This window comes from Aethina tumida, chromosome 1 (genome assembly GCF_024364675.1).
Source record: "Aethina tumida isolate Nest 87 chromosome 1, icAetTumi1.1, whole genome shotgun sequence".
Classification (NCBI taxonomy): Eukaryota; Metazoa; Arthropoda; class Insecta; order Coleoptera; family Nitidulidae; genus Aethina; species Aethina tumida.
Genome location: NC_065435.1, coordinates 56029624 through 56052284, shown reverse-complemented (window position 1 = coordinate 56052284; position 22661 = coordinate 56029624). Strand labels below are relative to the sequence as shown.

General features: G+C 32.0%; 2 protein-coding genes across 2 annotated transcripts in view; both read right to left on the bottom strand.

Moving 5' to 3' along the window:
• LOC109601597 (uncharacterized) overlaps positions 1-22661 on the bottom strand; it is a 113483-nt gene that overhangs the window by 32658 nt on the left and 58164 nt on the right. Inside the window, exons 3-4 of the mRNA XM_049968348.1 lie at positions 6974-7001; positions 100-173 (exon numbers count right to left, since the gene is read on the bottom strand). Of these exons, the coding sequence (XP_049824305.1) occupies positions 100-173; positions 6974-6992 (93 nt within the window). The 5' untranslated portion in view covers positions 6993-7001. The remainder of the gene's footprint in view (positions 1-99; positions 174-6973; positions 7002-22661) is intronic.
• On the bottom strand, positions 19178-20568 carry LOC109602673 (secretion-regulating guanine nucleotide exchange factor-like). Its single transcript, XM_020019096.2, has 2 exons — positions 20534-20568; positions 19178-20369 (listed from the first exon to the last, which is right to left on the bottom strand). Exon 2 carries the CDS (start codon positions 20291-20293, stop codon positions 19196-19198), a length of 1098 nt encoding a protein of 365 aa, XP_019874655.1. The 5' UTR covers positions 20294-20369; positions 20534-20568; the 3' UTR covers positions 19178-19195.

The following is a 22661-nucleotide window of genomic DNA, read 5'->3' as shown; positions in this document are numbered from 1 at the left end:
GGAAAAGCAAACGGGGCACAAAAGGAGAAAGGAAAAACCCTGACAAAACACAAATTGCTAACCGAAAGGGAAAAAATTAGCCGAGAGAATAGTAGTTACCTCATTTTTCGTGTTGGTCTCCAAAAAGTAAATGTCCTTGTGAGTAGAGCAGTTAATTATTTCTCCTTTCATCGCTGAAACAAACAAAAGGCATTAATGGCACGGATCGAGAGAAAAAAATGCGGGGAGAACGAGCCGGGGCAAGCTTGTTGCGGAAAAAGTATTTCCTACGTTTAATGTATATAAATGGGCCATCAAATTTGTTATTTTTAGGGGAGCGCTTGTTTTAAATGTCTCTTTCGTAACAACTCCCGTAATTTTTATCAGCATTTAAATTTACGGGTTTTGGTAATTTCTGATTTTGGTTATATTAAATCCCGAAAGTTCAAGGTCCCAACGCGTTCCTTTTCCTATACGTTTCATAAACTTGTGATTTATTTCTTACACTTTTCCATCCACCATTAAAACTCGGTCTTCCCGGTTACATTCGACGCATCGAATAATGAAATAAGTTCGTGAAACTAGCCCTGGAAACATTTGGATAGTTTACGGTAGACATTAAGTGGGAATTATTTAACCTCGGCCTGAACATTAGAGATTTTTTATGAGAAGGACTAATGGAATTTGGCAGTTATCCTATTAATGGCGTGTTTACAACGCATATATTTCTTTCGAACGCGCGATTAAGGACACAATAACTCAGGAATTCATTTCAAAGATTTAAATGTGATGCACGTTTAAAGGAGTTTTCCTGAATGAATTTAAATTTCCTTCACTGTTCTTTATTGTCGCGTCTTAGAAGAAAAGGAAAAAAACAATAATTCACTTATTTAGTACAGAAATTCAATTTCATTATTTTTTGTACTTTTCACATGTTGAAAAAGTATAGGTTCAGTTCTTTCTCCTGACATTAATTAATTAGTTAATAAAAATTGGAAATCATTATTTGTCTCATTTATTTCAAAAACAAACTTCTAGTAATAAAGAAAAAATAAAGATTAAATTTAAAATACATAAACAAACAGAATAGTCGTTTTTGACTAAAGATGAAAAGAAATCATTTAAAAAAGAAATTAAAGGTTACGAAATATCAGAGAAAAAATATATTTACTGAGGCAGAATATTTATTTTGACTTGTTGAAAATAATTTTTAATTTTATATTAAATAAAAATAATTTAATAATTAAATTATGGCAATATAAATAATTATTTTTTTTGTTTGTCATTTTATACATTTGTTGTAGATCAATTCAATTTCAACTTATTTTATAAATATAAAATTTGATCACAAAAATAAAGTATTACTAACTTAAAATTAATACAATAATTAATTTTGACCTTCTTTGGAAAAATTAAATTACAAATTTTACAAAAAGAATAAGAAAATCTTTAACAAGCAAGTTTAAAAATTGGTAACACAAGTTAATATACTGGTATTTTTTAGATGACATTGTATAAATTGAGTCATTCAATTAAGTTACAGAAACCTTATTTGTAGTATTTTATACTTTACATAATATGTATATTTAATTTACCTTAGATATATAAACAAATTTAATAACAAAAATAAACTATATATTACTGTTAAAATTAAGAACACATTTTATTAATTAATTTTTATTATTTCTTGGAAAAGCGGGATGAAAAATTTTCACATAAAAAAGATTAAGAAAATTTTTAACAAGTTAGTATACTGAGTCGTTCAATAAGTTAGAAATAGAAAAGCATAGAAATACGTAAATTTTTTTCACTACTATCTTATTTTAGCTGTAATTAAATCCAAGTTTATTCAAGTCTTTTAAGTCACCTAGATTCAAAGATTTCAGAAGAACTTCAAATAGTTCAAACGCACTAACTACTATAACCTTGTTGGTCAAATTAACTGTTTCTGTCTCCTTCGGAGTCGTCGCCTTTTGACTGTTCCTTTGTCTCTGGAGCGAAATAGATCCATGGTTCATCCAAAGGTGTATATCGACAAAGAAAATCGTTTGCCATGAAAAAATGCCAAAACAGCTTCAGAGTCACTCGATTGCGTTTATTTTCCTTTGAGACTTAACACGGCACAATTAGCTTGGTGTCTCAACTGTTCCATGCACTTTAACTCGTTGAACATTTGAAACCACATCGTTGATTTTATCAAGTTGGGAATACCGACTACCACTGGACGTTTTGAACGATGTTCTTCTTTTGTGGATGTAAGGCCACGTTTAAATTCATTTATCCAATTGCAAACAGTTTTACGCAAAATCAGTACCATGAACTTTATCCAACACACCTTTGATCTATTTATTGCTTCATTCTCTACGAAAAGGAAACTATGTGACAGATTTTACTGAAATTTAGTTGTTTAATGAGTATTGATGTTTGATTCTTTCGCTTGAGTATTGATATAACATGAGTGAGTCTCGTAAATTTTAATTTGAATTTGGTAAATCCATTTTATGTCATTTCAGTAATAAAACTCTTATGAAATATTTAATATTTCAACATATAATATGTAGGAATAAAAGTATGAAGTCTAAACCAACTGTTGGAACAAAAAAGAGTTAACCTGAAAATATGGAAATAAACAAAAAATCTCTTCTACACAAAAGAATGTGAATTCAATAACTATAAAAATATTCTTGTGTATTAAATCAGTATAATCTGAGCTAGTTAGGCCGAGACAGGTTGCCATTTTTGACAAATTAAAATATCCTTATAACTTAATGCAAACTAACCTAAAGATAATGGGGAAACTTGTAATCACATGATTGATGGCATAAAAAACATTATAAAATATTTGTACCCGGATAAAATAAGTTTGTTACATTGTGTCGTCTTTAAAGAGTAATTAGGGAAGCGCCGTTAAAAGCGTGCCAGCGCAGTTGGTTGGCGGGCAACAGCAGGCACAAACCTGAGTGATGTATTAGCCGGGCCAGGTCGCGGGATGAAAATCGCCGCAGTTTAACGGGCAGATGCTTTTTTTGGCCTCGAATCCCTCGGGACTGAATTATTACGTCTCTCGGCCTGGTTACACACAAACAGACTGTGCCTGGACTGGAGTTTCCGCACATCCACAAAAAGATTCTAATACCCCTTAAGAAGAGTTAAGTAATAAGTTTTTTGGGGGCGAGTTTGACGTACAGTTTTTTTTCTAACAAGACGTATTGCTTCATTATAGACGAGACTTTTTATCGGGTCAAATGGATTTTTTATTAAAATATGTAAATTTCGCCGAATATTCCCGCTTATTTAAACTAGATTCGGCTCTCCGGAGGATTCATTCAATTCTTGCCCATTACATCCATCCTTGCCCATGCCATTGAGGGATTTATGTGCCAAGATTACAGATTGCAGACACGAAAACACAGCGATAAACTGCAAAATAAATATTTTATTCCATGCCCGGGGACGGGTATATCGTAAATTTTGTCGTCGCCGGGAAAACTGACCCGAAAACGTACATAGGCGTTTTTTTTTCGCTTTACGTTCCTCACATCCGCATCATTCTTTCATGATCAATGCAAACTGTAGAGGCATCGATTGTGGTCAGATGGTTTTTATTCTTCTGAAGATTGGATTGCTATTTATGAGTTAATTTCGCAAAATTGCTTTCAATAACATAACAACCAACGAAAATTCATTAAATAGAATTTATCATATTATAAACAATAAAAAAGCAACAAAGTTTAAACGGATTTATTATAAAAATGATAAAAAAGTGTATCAAAAAAGCAGTATTCATTCACATTGTTTAATTTTCCCAGTCATAATTGATAATTTGAAAATAAATTTGTGTGGTGATTAGTTTGATCTATTTTCTTGGTTTCTTAGCAGGAGGAGCGTCCTTCTGTTGTTGTCCACAGTACATACGTTTACGCTTGATTCTTGGTTGTTTAGATTCGTATACTGGAAGTTGATTGTAGTTTCTTTTTATAATGTTCAATGCAGATGTTGAAGATTGCAGACTTGTAAATGATAAACATACGTATAAATATTGAACGTCCACGTCTATTTCTACATCTCCTTGTTCCTTCCTAGGTCTTCCTCGTTTCCTTTTTGGCTTCGCCTCCGTGGCGTCATCTTCGGGTACATTCGTTTCATCAATTACATCCTCATCATCATAGTCTTCGATCGTCAAAATCGTGCTTTTCAGTGGTCTTCCTCGTTTTCTCTTTGTATTTGTTCCTCTACTCTTTCTTTCGGGGTGGGGGTTCCTGAAATTATTTCTTCCATGATCATGTTGGCCCGCCATAGTGGTGCTCTTGGCCCTTCTTCTATACGATTTTCTAATTTTCTCAATTGTTCTTTCAACGATGTATTTACATCCTCTCTCAGTTTCATAATTATTAAATGTTATGATGGTACTTTTAGCCTTCCTTCTCGGAGTAGTTACCGCCCCAGTTTTCTTGTAAATGTTTATGAAAGTGTTTGATTCTACTTGCTCATCAAGTTGATAATATTCTTCATTCAGATCATTTGATCCAAAGACGCACGTAGCAGAATTGTCGTCCACTGACACGATGGTGGAATTTGAAAGCACGATGTGTGTTACACTCATTGGTCTGCAATCGTTGATGGAGTTGTCAGAAATTGTGAGACACTCAGCATCTTGAAGAGAACTATTTACTCCTGACTCCATGTTTCCTTAGGCAGGTTGAAAATTTGAATTTAGTGACCGTTTACTTTAAAAATTCAAGAAAATGTTACACAAAATATTAGTAAAGTCATATTTTGACGTTATCTGAAATACCTAGAAACGTCAAACAAATTGTGTTTTTTTTTTGTTTTAAAACTACGTTATATAACAAGTTTTAATTTTTGTCCTGACCAACATTTTGTAATTTAAATTTTTCTTCCCAATTCCTTTCCATGTCCTTAATTATTTTTACAATAACCAGTATGTAACTATGTTAAAATATATTAAGAGAATAAAAAAATATTTTTTTTTGCAATTTTTATTTTTATTATAGATTACTTTCAAATGAAGTTTTTTAAATTAATATATTCCAAAATGAGCAATGTTAATCGATTAGGAATCACACAGAGACAAATCGGCAGACGTCGCGACGCTACGCTTGGTGCGATCTTGAGCCACTTCCCTTAATTAATAGAATGGATATATCCTGAATGGTTTGGGGTGTTCCTGTCAGATTTCTATTCGACCTTTCCGAGCCATTAAAATAATACATTGTGTCATTCTCTATCCTAATCGGTGCTATTCTTTTCCAGTTCTTCGACGTTGACTTTATCCAAAATGCATTTTGTATGTTCCTTGAGTTCGGGCACGGCTTTAATGAACATATTTAATGAATATGCCTATTCACTGTGTGGTAATATAAAAAAAATAACACAAAAATTGGAGTAATAGAAAATAGATTAAAATTCAAAGAAAAATGTAGAATATATTGAGTAATCCATTTTTTAAACTGATAGTGAGTTGGATCTTCACAATGACCTAGACATTTATTGACCCGAAGTATTAACAGGAAACAATAAGGAAAACGTTCAAAATACTAACAAAACATTTCGCGTGGTAAGAAACTACTGCTGTCTATTTCAGCCAGATTCTAAGGCGACATCAACATGAGCATTTGTTTCTCAAAGTCTTCCAAAACCTCTTGTACAACGTTCATAGTCTTCTTCAGGCGTGCTTCCATTAGCAAATACTACAAATGAAAGTTCATAAAGTAATAATTCACCGTCTATAAAACTCACATACCCTATGATTAAAATTTGGACACTGAATGAAAGAATGCTATAAATGCAACAAATTTTATTAAAATTGGACCACTGGATCTATGTGACGAATTTTCTACTTGAATTTTCGCTGAATATGTTTCTTTGTCCAATGTAGGTATACTAAGGAAACAATGTCAGTGTCAATACTTGTTAAGTTTAATATATTTTTGCCTATTAAATTTAAAGAGAATGTTTACCACTTACTGACAACAAAGAAACAGAGTTTTTTGCAATATTGGATAACTTATAAAGTTATATTATAAATTTACAAGAGCCGACTCGATACAATTTTACGACTTTCCCTTACGTATAAAAGATTTTTCAGAATGTTGAAATCAATTATTCCTAGTTAAATTAAATTTTACGTTGACTGATAATAAAAATTCTTAAAGAATGAATTTCTTATTTATTAATTTTTCTTCAGCATACTTTTATCAACAATTACTGGAGCTCACTGATCCATAAGTGCGTTATTAATGTATATCTGATACATTTACAAATGGTCATTACAACATTCCATTTATTATCGCGTGAATCACAAGAAATCGACGACAGCGTAATGATCCTGGGTCGAAAAGCCCGACACGAAGTAAAAAAAAAAACTAAAAAATAACGAACATGCATTGTATTCGATTTCAATTTAAAACAGCGTCCCGAACGAAAGCGACCCCTCGAATTAAACTCATTTCCACCCCGGCTTTTATAGAGTGGAAGAGGAAAAATAGGATTCATTAAGATGACATAAAGAGTTCGTTTCGCCATTATGGAATGGGACCTTTATAAACAAACGTATTTATTCACAAAGGAGGTTAATTTCATTTTGAAAGACGCATTTGTGTTGTTTTATAGTTTCGGGGATGGATTCGATGATTATGCCACAATGGGAATTCTTTATTGAATTATTTTCTTTGTAAATATGTTTGTGTGTGTGGCTTTGGGTGCGTGGGTTGTTATGCGGTGGGACGTGCCTCACGATTGTTTTGTTCAATTAGGACAAAGGTTCAAAGGACAACGCTTATTGCAATATTATTATATGTGTACGTGTACTTAAATTAATGTGGTTTATTAATAAAATAAAAGGCTACTTTTTCCATAAAAAATATTAACATTTTTGGACCAACTATTATGGTTAGACAGACATTGTTTCCGTTTTCCGCCTACCATAAATAAGTCTTCATTTTAATATAGCTGTTTCTTATTTATTACTTACCTTGGCAACAGAAAACCATCTTGGAAATCTGGAAAAGAAAAAAATGCATTAGGAGTTTTATAGAAGACTCTAAAGTTATATGATAAAAGTGGTACCAATAGATTCTCTAAAAGACATCCAATTACAAACGCCTTTGATGTAAAATTCATAACGTAAACTGAATGGAGTTACTAGTGGATATTCTGTAAGATAATTAATCAAATTATCTTTTGCATATAGTTTTATTCAAAAGCACATCATGGCTTCCTTTGTACGCAGTATTCGTAATAGGTTTCGAATCTAATAATGTTTACCATAGAGCAAAAGAGAACGGCTATAAAGGTAGCAGTTAGCGACGTACTTTTGTGTGTAATATTCTGTGTACCTTGTTAAACTGCATGTGGATTTAATTTCTTTTGTGGTTTTAATATCGTACGAAGTGACTTTAATTATTATTTGGACAAGTTCGCTTTGGTATAGTTGGTTAATTTTACATTTATGTGGATGTAATAACATTACAGCTAGCCGAACGAGTTTGCTTTATCTCTTTGAAAACAAGAACAATGTACTTGTTAATTTATAACTGATCTATTTTTGTTGTATCAGAATTACCAATTAAGTGAGACAACTGACAGCTTCTTAAACCTTATAAACTTCCCTTCTAGATGCTATCGCTGAAATCCAAACCCAAACAGTGCTGAAATATGATTTTATTATTATACTAAATCACGTTCCAACCGCAGACGTTTTTATTTTTCCTGAAAGGCAGACCCAACAGTATAATTTCCAGCACGAAAGTTTTTCGACGTTTGTGCCTATCTTATTTATTATAAATTAGCAGCACTTAATTATAAGGTCCTGGCATGCATTAAATGCCCCCGCCACGAATTACTTTACAATCTATTTGGAATTGTGCCAGCCTGGCACGAATATCGAAGCAACAAAGGCCGATCTTTTATTGTTGGAGGCGCGGAACCACTTTTAGCCTCTAATGATCGAGTTCTTACAATCTACATCTGTTTATTATTTATGTCACTGCACTTTTCCATTAAGTGCCTCCATGTCAGTTTCGGTATAACCACATTCTTTAGACTGGAACTTTCAGATACTTTAACTTGATATCAAAGAATCTCAATAATTCCTAGAAACAAATTTTTGAGATCGTCATTCTCAACATTCTTTGGCTTGCTTGCAATTTCTATTCCGTAATGAATGTATTAATGAAATAACATTTGCATTTATTAAGATCGTCAGTTCACTACTTTCTTTTTAATGAAAATTTCAGATAGTTTCACTTTATATTAAATAAATTTCTTAGAAACAACTTTTTCAAATTGGCATTCACAATATTATTTGGTCTACTTGAAAGTTGTCTTCTGTAATGAATCTATTAATAAAATAAAATTTACAGTTTATGGGTTTGTGTATATCGTATGTCAGTTTTGAATTAACTATTTTATTTTGTCTGGATCTTTTAGATACTTTAAATTTATACAATATAATCTAATTAACTTATGGAAACAAATATTTAAAATTGTCATTCTCAATATCCTTTACGCTGCTTTATTTTTTATTCTTTAATGATCCATTAATAAAATAATATTTACATATATTTAGAGTTTTGAATGAATTTGGAATAATTAGATTATCTTAATTTAAACTTTCAGATACTTTAAATTTATTCAAAAATTAATAATAATTCATAAAAATAAATTTTTGATGTCATTGACAATTTTTTTTTCGGCTTGCTTGGAATTTCTATTCCATTTAATGATTCTATTAATAAAATAAAATGTATACTTTGTGGGTTTAGCAATATCATTACAATTTTGAAGATTGTCGGTTTTGGAATAACTACATTCTTTTGATTGTAACTTGCAGATATTTTAAATTTATATCAAAAACTAGATAATTCATAGAAACAGCTTTTTGAAGTTGACATTCACAAAGTTCTGGAGCATGCTTAGAATTTCTATGCTTTAAAGGATCTAATAATAAAATAATATTTGCACTTTATGTTTGGTTATATCATTACAATTTTGAAGATTGTCGATTCTGGAATAACTACATTCTTTTAACTGGAATTTTGAGGTACTTTAAATCTATATCAAAAACTATAGATAATTCATAAAAATAAATTTTTGAAATTATCATTGACTATATTTTTTGACCAAATGATTCATTTAATAAAATAAAATGTACACTTAATGGGTTTGGCTATACCATTACAAGTTTTAAATTGTCGGTTTTGGAATAACTATGTTCTTTTGACTGGAACATTCAGATATTTTAAATTTATATCAAAATGTCTAGATAATTCATAAAAATAAATTTTTGAAATTGTCATTGACTATATTTTTTGGTTTGCTTGTGATTTCAATTCTCTTTTAATGATTCTGTCAATAAAATAAAATGTACACTTTATAGGTTTGATTATATCATTACAATTTTGAACATGGTCGGTTTTGGAATAACTACATTCTTTTAACTGGAACTTTTAGGTACTTTACATTTATATAAAAAATTCCAGATAATTCATAGAAATAAATTTTTGAAATTGTCATTAACCATATTTTTTGGATTGTTTGTAATTTCTATTATCTTTTAATGATTTTTAATAAAATAAAATGAACACTTTATGAGTTTGGCTATATCATTAATTTTGAAGATAATATAATAAATGAAATGTACGGGTTTGCCTATATCACCACATTTTTAAGATTTATCTTGATAAAAGGCAGGCAAATATGCAAATGAACGGATTACAAGAGATACAAAGTTTTAAAAAACTTCCAGATGTGTGATATAATTTTCAGCTATTCTCTGTAGCATTCTGAAGCGATAATCGTAAAACTTCTGTCATAACTGGCTAATTGCCAATAATTCTGGCAATTTTTCCGTAATTTAAAGATTAATTAAGAAACGCAACAACAAGATCTTTCCTTATTTATTAACGTGTCTAATACGGGGGATTTTAAAGGGGTAGAGAACTTTCTTCTCTGCATAATGTATGAGGCACTTAAACTTTTAGCGAACTCTTAGCTGAACAAAACAATTTTTTGATCTCGTTAAAAATTTAAGTACGAGAAGTTTTGCGGAGTTTACACGTCACCGTTGAAAGTTTGACGATTTTCATATCACGGTCATAATTGAATGAAACTGTTTGCATGTAACATTCTTGTGTAACGGCTCGGGTTTATATTTTAATAAAGCGATGTGTTACTAAGTAACATTAAAAGCTTGTAAAAGCTTGTTAAATAAAGCAGTTTTAAAACTGAATATTTAACTTTCCCGACAATATATCCGTTTTACTTTTCGTCGCCACGTGAAGTTTTAAAGCGGCGCCCGTCAATTTTCTTTTTCGCGTGAAATGTTCGTTAAATCGACACTATTTTTGGGTGGCAGTTTTATTAGTAATTGTGGGGGAGTTATCGCGAGTTTCCTACGTTGCGCGCCGCTGTTTTGGTTACGCAATGCGGGCCGAGGTCGAGGTATTGGAGGCATTAATCACGCGTGGAAGAAGAAGCGGGCTGGCGATAAGAGGATGACGGAGTGACGCGTCAACCGCCAACGGCCGTCCCAACTCAATGGGCCGTGTGCTTCGCGCCCTCTGTTCTACTGGGACTCACAATGCTCGGAACTCCTAATCTGACGGGAGATCACTGAACATCAGTTAAACTCCCATAGTTTTTGAAGAAAGAAATTTGGGAATGAGCGTGTAGGTCGGATGGATCTCAATTAGGACGCTTTAGGGGGAAAACAATATAATCTTTATTTCGGTGTTGTTATATTAGAGAAACTCAATCGATCAAAATACATTATTCATAACGTTGATGAACCCGTCAATTTCAGTTCATGTTTATGCATCTGCGCATCAATCCTACTGTCATACGATTTCCAAATTGGATACGGGTTTAATCATCTTGAACTAACTGTTGATTGGAATTTAAAAAAAAAAATGATAATATGTACTCTCTAATATCTCTAATATATTATTTTGTTACACAAAAAAGAAGTTATAGGAAAAGAGATGCCATGAAGATTTTTTGTTCCTCTTTAAGTCCTAAGTCTACTTAGATTACTGTTATAGGTTAAAGTTTATATTATTTTAAAATAAAATATTAACATTAATGGATAAAAATATAAGTTAAAAATGAAAATTGCCTGACTTGAAGTTTTACTGAAACATACAACAAAAACAAGTAAAAAAAAGGAATGAAAAATTTTTGAGAACCACTGTACGTCGATTCAATGTGACCAGCAATGCTTATTCGTTGTGACTGTTACACGCTACGGCTTTGAATTAATTGGAAGTCGATTATCTGGCTAGATAATAAAGTTGCAGGATTACAATGCATGGGACAGACCGTCCAGATTGGTACGGTCAAGGATTTTTATTCACGTCTCATTTATTCAGACGAACCAGGACTAAAACGAATGGGTTTTAATGTGACATTCTCCATGTTATGGATTTGATTTTCTTTTTACCAGACTTATAAATGTCTATTGTATCAAAATTATTGTTTTATGATGGAACGAAATCATTTAACTTTGGAAGAAATGAATCAAATAGCTTCAATGTGGATTAAAGGAAAGTGAGAGTAGATGACAGGTAGTAGAGGAAAATGTGTCATTCATCGATGGTGGTAGTTCGGCTGAACAACTTCCAGTTTGTGGATACTGTACAACAGCAAATTCTGACAGATATTTGCTATGAACTACTCGAAGTCAGCATAAAATGTAGTTGTTAGTCGAAATATTATGTGACGCCAATATACCTTCTGAAGACCTGCTAGTTGCCCAAGAGGTGTTTCGTGCAAGATTGGAATGGTGTTTGGAGAAGATTTGAAAATCTAGAACGTTTTGGGCACGTTCAGAAAATTATGTACAGAAGTGGAACGATAATGGTTTGGTTCGTATCATTATTATAATTCAAACATTTACAAAAATATTCTTATATTTTTTTTATATGGACATAAATATATAGGGGGTTAATTTATCAAAACAATTATCTATGTAAACGTCCCAAAGTTCTAGTGCTGGCGAAGATATTAAATAAGGTAATAAATAAATTGGACGAATGTAGTGAAGTATTCCGGTGGGATATACAAACACCTCGGCATCCACAATAGACCGGATCTCCTAATTACCGTTAATGGTGCCGTAATTAAAGTACCCTTAATCAGACCCCGTGCGTTACGCAAACACCGTATTGTTGGCACAAAAAAGTAACAAAAAAAAAAAGAAAAACTATTATTTTACGTATAAATCAACGCGGTGAATTTTTCAATTTTCGATGAATGAAAACAACTTTACGGCTTCCAGGCGTGAAACAACAGTCCGGTGTGGCCATAAATCTGCGTTGGGCTATATTTAAAAATTAAACGAATGACTAAATGTGTGTTTTATGAGACAAAAGAACGGTAATTCCCATAATTCCCCCGGACTCATGCCGCTTTTCAAATCGATAAAAATGTTAATCCTGAGCATAATTTTATCCACTGCCTTTTTTCAGTACTAATTCGGGGGATTAAATAAAGTAAAACCGGCACAATAGAGCAGGTTCTGGCAGCTCTGTCGTAATAAATGGCATACTCAGTGAGGTAATAATGAACAGATTTAATATAAAATAAATTAAATTTTAACGCGGTTTTCCAAGACTAATTCGGTTATATTTTTTTCTCGTTTTAATAAAGTTTTTATGGACACATTTGTGTCACATAATAATTTATTCAACTTGCTTTTAGCATAATTTTGGAATTTTTGAAGGAAAAAAGATTGGAAATATTTTAAATATTAAACAACGCAAAACAACGTGCCCTCTTTGCATAGGACGAAGATAAAATCCTATTATGCACTGAATTTTAGGTGCTTAAAAGTTATACCCGTAGTTTGGCTAAACTATTTTGTGGATTTCGTACAAATTTGCGTATGTTTGCTGCGAGACACACTTAAACAGTGCCTTGCGGGGATGCATCTCTTGAACAAGTACTTTGCAGGAGACGGGCGACGCGTCGTGACGGTAATTTCGGTAAATCATTGTATAAGTTTCGAACCCAACACACCTATCTCGCGATTTGCATAATTTACGTTCTTAGTTCACCTCTCGCGCCGTTCTTATTGAACGGAATTACTGGATCTCGATACTGAGTGCTCGTATTAATTGAAACGGGCTTACCACCTTAACGGCAGGCTCACAAAGTGACGGCGGCCTTACTAATTTGTCGGTAGACTGTGTATCAATTTAGCGGTTATGAACGTCACCCGACTACTATAATTTGCTTTATACTATCTGGTTTAGGAGTTTTTGTGCTTCTCTTTGAATACGATACACGCAGCTAATGCGACTTAGATCCTATTTGGGTTGGCCTTATCCCATTGATATGTTGTAGACATATAGATATTTCGAAGATAACTTTTATGACTGCACTAAACTTTTAGTATGTCTTGGTATATTGCAAGTAATATCATCTGGTTTATTGTCATATTAAAAAGAAATGATCTGGTTATAAATTATAACTTAATAATAAGCCATACTGAAAAACTTTGCCATTTTAATACACACATACATTATAATAAACTTATATTCAAAAGATAAGACTATTGAAAAAAAATCCTGTGAAAAAATATTTTTTTAGAAATATACATGACTATATAAATTTAACGTCGCAAATCATCAATTTTGAAGAACATTGATACTATGTCTTGGTATGGTGAGAGAAACGCTGCTTCTTGAATTAAGTCTTGGCACGTTAAATCCAATGTTGGTTAGTATATAAAAACAATCAATTTTGCGATTGTGATCGGTGTTACGAGCAGGGTATACATTGTTCTTACGAAAACTCAAGTACTGAAGGTATAGATTCCGGGCTAATTTGATGGTAAGTGTAAATGGGATCCAGACAGAGTGCAGAAAACAGAGTCTGTAATGCAATTTGATAATTTAGCGATTTACAGTTTCGTAAGACAAATCCCAAGATCTTGGAAGCTGATGTAGAAACTTGAAATCATTATTTGCGGCACAAAAAATAATTCGTTGTCAAATATAATGCCCAGATCTTTACGGCAATCCTTCCTCACCAGCACACATCCATTTATGTTGTATGAAAACTGAACTGGCAATTTACGTTTGGTGTAACTTTCAATAAAGCATTTCTTTACACTTAGCTGGAGGTTGTTACTCTAACACCATGCCACCAAAGTATCAATATCATTATAGAGTAAGGGCTTGTACAATACTGTCGACCTGATAATATAGCTTCATATCATCAGCATAGGCTAAACTATAGCATAAATCAAACTCAACAAGACATTGATGAATAAAAGAAATAATATGGGACCCAAGTTAGACCCCTGCGGTACGTCAGAGGATGCAGTGTAAGTGTGAGATCTAAATGTATTTGATGTAACAATTTCTGTTTCGCACATAACTCACAATTAAATTACTAAGACTATCTATAAGGCCAAAAGCATCAAGTTTGTTCAATAGTATAACATGGCCAATTGTATCGAATGCACGTGAAAAGTCTGTATAAATGACGTCCATCTGACTCTTACCATCTATTGACGAACTTATATCATGAGTTATACATATCAAATTAGTGGTGGTGGACCTACCTAACATAAAAATGTGATGATTAGGAGAACTTTTATAACGAACACTTTTGATAAATGACAGAATATAGAACACCTCAAGTATTTTAGAGAAATTACTTAATATAGAGGTAGGTCTGTAATTATTAACATTAGACTTATCATCTTTTTTGAATACTGAGGTAATTTTGACAGTTTTCCATACAAATGGTAAGGTATTAGTTTTCAGGGACAAATTGAAAATAATTTTTAATGGTTTCAAAAATATAAATTTGCAATCTTTGATCAAAAATGCTTGTCGATACTATTTAGTATGTCAGACTTATTCACTACATTAAGCTGGCTGACGAGGCAATAAATACCCTACCATCATTACTGGAGGTATTCTTGTAACGCCTTGTTTTTGGTGAAGTCCAGAAAGACTAGGGATCAGTGGCAATTGCAGTCTCAGAGCGAGGAAGATAATGCTGGTCAATCATAAACTTTACAGTCTTGTGATAATATTATTTTAATCGCAGATAATTTGTGTAGTAAACGATAACTGATAGAAGTCGATATGGATGCATCAAGTATGCCATAAAGCACTCTATAAAATTCTGTGGTACAATTTTCGACATCTTCAAAATTGGAAAGGTAAGTCCAGTCAATTCCAAAAAAATCATCATCTAGGGCTAAACAGTTGGTCTTTCTAAAATTATAGTGGTTGTTGTTTCTAAAGGTAAACACTAGTGGGCGGTAAGTTTTTTCAACTTCAAATGAGCTGAGTGAAAGTTGATACGAATTCTCCCCTAATAATGGCAATTCGTCACATTAGACAATATATTTGTGTAAGCTAAATCAAGTGCACATCTGCATTTACAACTTAAATTGTTAAATTATTGTAGATCCAACAGAGCAGCGAAATTATTTATAATGTTACTTTTTGCATCAGGCAATCCACTGTTAAAATTTCTTGCATTAAAGTGGCCTAGCAAAAATACACGACAGTCCAACAAGTAATCCGATAACGAATCAAGAAAAGCCTCAACATACTCGTTGCTACAGCGCGGTGGTAGATAAAGATAAAATACAGAGCCATCTACAGCCGATCAATTTTTCAAAAATCGCTATTTTTAGATGGAGTTAACTTTCCAATCCAAATACTACTACTAATACTAACTTATTTATTATATTTTTTTACATTCGATAGGTCGTATTTAAAATGAAAATAATAAATTTTTAATACTTTTATTTTTCCCTTTACACATTAACGCTGTTCTGCGCATTAGTGGTAAAATAAACAAACTTTAAAAAGCTTCAATATTTAAACTATTCGCAGGAAAATTGTTAAAATTGTTTGGTATATAATAATTTTAGATTTATAAATGTATTTTTAGTTAGTTAAAAATAATCGGGCAAAACTGATGCGTAGTAAATTTAAAATCATGAATTTACTCAAATTGGTTATTTCAAAAACTCCCTATTATTGTTAGCTTATCGGAAATAATAAAAAAAAATAAATTTATTCATACTATTGCTTGTGCTGTGTTCGCGATACATATTAGAAAAAGATAAATGTTACTTACTTAACAATAAAACAGCAGTAACATACCCTATTTGTAACATTAAAACTTTTAATTACAGTCAATTTATTAACCGCATGATATCTCCCCGGAGCCAGTTTAAAACCGCAAGGTGTTATTTATTAATTTGAAATGCGTACACGTGAGTAAACATCCGCCGTTGATATAAATTCTTCTGGCACTCTCAATTGCTTTAAACTCCTTCATCCCCCATTGAAATAATGATGTCGGTCTGTGCGTAAGGTACCAAGAGTGGATGATGTGGGTCCGCGAATTTATTCCCCTCACGGAATTCGAAAATTATGCTTGCAGTAATATCCATAATGTTACAGGAAATGATGGGGTTAGGGTGCGTGGCAGTTATTGGAATTAATGCTTGCAGGATATTACAGCGAATTTCGATGTAAATCCTAACCGGTTAGAATGACGATTTTGTTTTTAAAAAAATGTTATTTATCGTTTTTTAAGTTGATCGAATTTATTACGGTTTAAAAATTACTAAGCGAGACTACTTTTTACAAAATGATATTTTTTTATCCACATAATACACTCATGTTCAAAAGTTAGAGCTATTAATTGTAAATTATTTATATTTATAGGAAGTAACTCTACTAACCTCTACTTCAGACCGATGAGTGGTAGAATATAAGCCTTCAATGTAATAAATTATACATGTGTAAATTTGATAAAAAATAAAAATTACTATTTTATGTTAAATTTATTGTTTTACTTACTTTAATTTAAAAAACTAATTTTGAATATAAGTTTAAGTTAATATTTCAAACATTTTCTGTCCCAAAGATGACAGATAATCTTGTTTAAAATTTTTTACTCAAACAAAAATTTATAATAAAAGGAACAAATAATCGTAGTAAAATATTTTTCAGTTAAACAGGAACGATTTTGTTTGCTCATTAAAGAAAAAGAAAGAAGAAAAAAACATTAATTAAGCTTTGGATTGAAAATGGTAATAATGAAATATTATAATATTCATAATAAATGGCTTAATCAGGTTCTTCTATTAGTCTTTTATATAATTTCCTACAAACTATATTTTATATAAAATCACTTTCATGTTAAAGTTGACCCACTTAAATTTAGAATTCTGTTCATTATAGTTACTGAAAGTGGAAATCTAAATTCAAAGGTGCATAGAATAAATTAAATCTTTTCCTGATAATTATGGCTATGATGTATATTACTGAGTGTCACATTCAGTAAATTGATTAATCAGTTAATTACTTCTAAATGTGACATTAGAAGTTGAGTTAAATCCTAATTTATGTTTTCATATAAAAGATGAGTTTAGGCTGCAATTAATATTATAGTGATGTGGTGGAGTGTTGAACCGCTTATGTATTGCGTCAAAGAAAACATATGCAATATTTTTCATATTTTAGTTTTGTAAGCGAAATTAAATTTAAAATTCCAACTGGAACATTGTTATGAGTGGTAAACATATATGAATTGCAAGGGATATAAAATAAGCTTTTGAGCTAAAAGTGCTTAGTGTTTTTCAAATAAAATTAGGGTTTGAGCGCGTATACTGACAAAACTTTTCTACGTACGCGGTACCTGGATGGATAAAAGTTGACGAGGTGAACTTTTACATAACGTAACTTATAATACGTGTATGAACAGCGTAAAAAGCAACAAACATAAAATATAAAATTTTCAGAAATGGTAAACAGAATTGTATGTGCTCACATTAACTTTTAATTTAATTAGTTTTTTCAAATTGTCTATTAAGGAAGTGAAACTAATATCCCCAACTTGAAAACCAGTTGTGTTGAGCGACCAAATTATCTTTATCTCCAAAGCGTCCGAATGCACCACCAAAAACTATTTTACTATTTCCTTAGTGATTTTAAATGACCTTTTTTCTATGCAAAACTAGACCCCATTAAATAACAATAAGGTTAAATTGTCGTCGTTTTGTGGACGAAAATTTCCAGAATGATATCACCAAGCTTGCAATTTAAAAGAAAAAAGATTTTTTAGCGTGAAAGCTCTTTACGAATATTACCGAATTATTTCCGATAAAGTGAAGATAATTTTAAATGAAACAATAATTATGAAAAATTTCATATTATATACATAATTTGTATGTTATACAAGTTTATTTTTTTAAAAATACACAGTAATCACAAATAAAAAATAATATATGTTTATTTCTTCATGAAATACACTGAGGGTTTTTTGAAGTGTATAATTTGAATTATTTCAAATTGCAACATATTATTAAAATAGGTTTTAACAATATAATTTCATTCATAAATTAAACAAAACTGCATCAACAACTAGTAATTGAATCACCCAATTCCTTGGGAAATTAATAATAAAAAATTAAATAAAAACAAAATATTAATAGCTACATTTTTACAATCAATACTTAATCGGTCCCCCTCTTGCTCTACGAACAGCTTTCACCCTCTTTGGCATCAATTCTTGATATATGGCATGCCATTCTTCAAGAGCATTAGCAAGCTCCTTAAAATTTTGAAGCTGATGGTTTCGATTTTATTACCTTTAAAATGGTAAACGTCGAGGTCACTGCACCCGAATAATGATTTTGCAATGCCAAATTTAATCCTCGCTCGATGAGGTCGGGCATTTACGTCTACAAGAAACAAACGGATCCAATCCTAGAAGAATTTTCAGAAGAAAATATTTGACGCATTTTATAGTGCTAAATAAATGATACATTAAAAATTAACCGACTAAAATGTGTTAAAATTAACAAAATGCTTTTTTTTAATATAAAAGTTTTACAAGAAATTGAATGTTGTTGCCAACTAAATATATAAAATTATTAATATGATCAGTATATTAATAGAACTATAAATATTCAAATAAAATTACTGCTCACAAAAGACATTTAATGAAAGTATTCTTAAATTTATTTAATTTAAGAAATTCAAATTATCTACTTCAAAAGTGTACGTGTGGTTCAAACGTATATAATATAGAAATAGTATCATTTTATCAAGACATTTACAGAACATACAAACATGGTTTTTAATGAGGATAGCCCTGTGCGTAGCAATGCGAAATAAAAATACAAATAATATAAATAAAATATGGAAATCTACTCAACAACAGCGAAAGCACTATTATAACAAGCGAATGCTAGTTTAACTCTATGGTTGGATAAAATTTTAGTAGGTTCCATGATAACACTGCCTTCAGTAATTCCACAGCTACCAATATCATTCCAACCCCAAGTTAATAGGCAACCGTTTTTGGTAACTGCCACGTTGTGAACCAACCCCAGGCTTAAGTGAACTACGTCTGTTAAGTTAGGAATTTTGTCGGGTTTATACTGTTGATGTCTTGGAGATCCCAATTGTCCATAGTTATTTCCACCCCATATGAAGATCTCGCCATTCTTGGACAAAGCTGCACTGTGCGTCCAGCCCGCATACACCTTTTCCAGGTTTTCATTATGGAACACTTCTATGGGAGTGAAAACATTACATAATGAGGCGCAATCAATTCCCAACTGCCCATGTTTGTTGTCACCGCAAGTAAGTACTTTGCCATCCTTTCTGAGCAAGACTGTGTGATATTGTCCGGTGGCCACACTCACAATATTCTCCATAAAATAAACCTTTGACACTCCCGATGTTCCCAGATATTCCCTCTGATCGAAACTATGGCCCAAACCCAGTTGGCCATCGTTTCCGTCACCGGCAACTAGGAGTTGTCCGTCGTGCGTTATCATGGCGGAATGGCCGAGCCCGCAGCTTACATCTTTGAAGAATGTGTGGGGAACGTAAAGTCTTGATGGAATACTCGTGCACGTTAAATTGTACGACAGTCCCAACTGCCCATACTCATTACTACCCCATACAAATATCTTTCCACATTCCGATATAGCAGTGGAATAATCCCATCCGCAGGATATTCGTGTTATTCTGAAGCTATTCAAAACATCAACGTTTGCAAATTCAAGTTGTTCTTCCCGCAATCCCAATTGTCCCTTTGAGTTGTGACCGCAGCAGTAAACGACTCCATTACTGTCTAAAATTAGTGTGTGCGTAGCTCCACCAGCTATGCATACAATGTTTTCCGCTTTGATGTCAGTTTTACTCAGGTCGATTTGTTTTGGTTCGTACTCGCAGTCCGATTTATATCCTAATCCTAGCTGCCCATATGTGTTAGAACCCCAACCGTAAAGGATCATGGCGGGCGGAGTCACACCTCACCTCCCATTGACCATCGAATTATATTATTAGCTGTCAAAAATGACGGACGCTAATCTGAAAAATAATTTTAAAATAACTTTTTTGGATGTTTTGATGAAATGAAACACATGTCGTTACTGGCGAATATAATAGTCACTACGTGAAGTCAAACGTATAAATAAAATTGAACTACTCCAGCTTTAGTTTGAGTGTAAATAATAGAGGTTTTAAATTCTCACCTCGCCATTTTCCGCATCCTAATCTCTCAGCTGTGAAAATAGATGTCATTTTAGAGTAGTCAAAATTTAAAAAATGAATCTGTGCAAAAAACATCAGAATAACTAACATTATGATCTTCTTATTACGTTTATTATTTTTAATCACAGTGACACGTGTATAAATCAAGATTTTATAGTTTCATTCACTTTGCTAATGGTTGCTCATCAGAGTTGTAATTCTCTTGTTTTTTCAGGAGTGCACTTTTGGTTTCAGTTACGGTTGTCTGCGCTCATGAGTACACTTGGCCTTTTACTCCATTTCTACCGTTTCTGCAATTGCTTTAGGCTCGTGCATTATTCACATATCCGCGGTCAAGTAAACAAAAACTCGAAAAAAGAAAAAAAAAATGGAAAATAACCAATTGGGTAAGTCGTTTAACTGAGACTGAGTATAATTCGCACATAATTCCGCACAGAGATTTATTTATGAAAGCCTCTTGTATATGTCAGTCACATGTCTCAACAACTTTGCTAAACACGCCCGGCTGTTGCACAGAATAATAATGTACAGCGATGTTTTATTCATGTCCAGTACACGGTCAGTTCGACTTTGTTAAATATCGGATAATATATCGTCCGACGCCAAAACGTTGTCCCTCAATGAACGAAAGATAGTCCGGGGACTGTGTCTATATTTATGTAACACCGGAGTAACAAATAAAGCAGTGGCTCATGATAAATTTAATTATTCCAACAATAATTCCAACAATCATGTATAATATATAATATGTACATACATATTTGAAAAATTATCTAGTGTAGATTATGTCTGACGACATTCTTTTTCCAAATGATTTTAAAGAAACAGGCTCTAAAAAAGATAATAGATCATGCTATGCAAACAATTTGATTGAAAGCAAGTAATTAAAACAGCTAAGAAAATGTCAGTACTAATAAATAATTGACGAATTGATTGACGCTTATGCGCAACTCAAAAGACTGACATCAATCAGGATCCGTTTTCACCATCTTTGGAGCCAGCTTGTCCATTTTTTAACAGTTATTTTGTCTCAGGTGTGAAGTGGGGGACCTATGTTTCATCCGTTGTTATGTATTGTCGCAAAAATTCGGTTTTATTGCAGCAAACACTCGATTGAAACATCCACACGTAGCTGTTTTTGTTCAATTGTAAGCAAACAAGGCTACATCACGTACTTTTAGTTGACCATATCCAAAATCATTTTTTGCTGTAAACGAAAGAGCCTCTTCCAGAAGAAAATCCAACATGTTTTTGATATTAATTGGATTGAGTTAAATAGATATTTAAGATCACGAAAGCTTTTAAAAAAGCATATTATTAATATGTAATAAATTATAAGTTTTTTGTTTAATATACATAAATAATCGATTTATTTTACGTACATATTTCAAACTGAAAGAAAGGGTCTACCACAAAACAATTTTCATTTTAAACATACTCATTAGAAAAGTTAGAAAGTACATAAATAAATCTGTTTATAATTCACATTTATTTATCGTTAGGATATAAATCAGGCTTCGCTGAATGTAATACTAATTTCGGGATTTGTTTATTCTATAAGTATCACGCCAGGGTAAATAATTTGTCTCCCCCAATCAGTTGAACATAAAAATCCAATCAGGTTAATGGTATTTATGTCGTGGCTATTAAAGTAAAGAATTATTTCTCCTGTTGCCCGGCTCAATTTATTATATCCACTTTTAAATTTGGATTTCCACTTTAAACTAAGTAAGTGTAATGGACAGGATTTTCTATTCTAACAAATGAGTCCACTTGACCTAAGTGGTCTCGCTATTCTCGTTTGTCGTCACCATAAATCAGTATTAAATTTATCGGGCTCTAAACTTTTAAAGTGATTTAATAAAATTAAAAGAACTTACAAGTTCACAAGTAAGGAACTTTCTTTAGAGTTCGATATATTTTTGTAGAATCTTAGAAATAAAAATCCTACAGTTTGAGGGAATAAAATATTTATTGAATAGGACTTTTATCCATAAGTGTATACAATGTTGATAAGTTTCTTATTTAGTTTTTTTAAATTTGGCATAATTAAGGAAATTTTAGTTAATACACACAACTATTTACAAGAGATTGTACTTTATGATTTTT

Excerpts from the sequence above, each read along its gene's own strand:
- LOC109602673 (XM_020019096.2), bottom strand. The coding sequence starts at position 20,293 with ATGATCCTTTACGGTTGGGGTTCTAACACATATGGGCAGCTAGGATTA.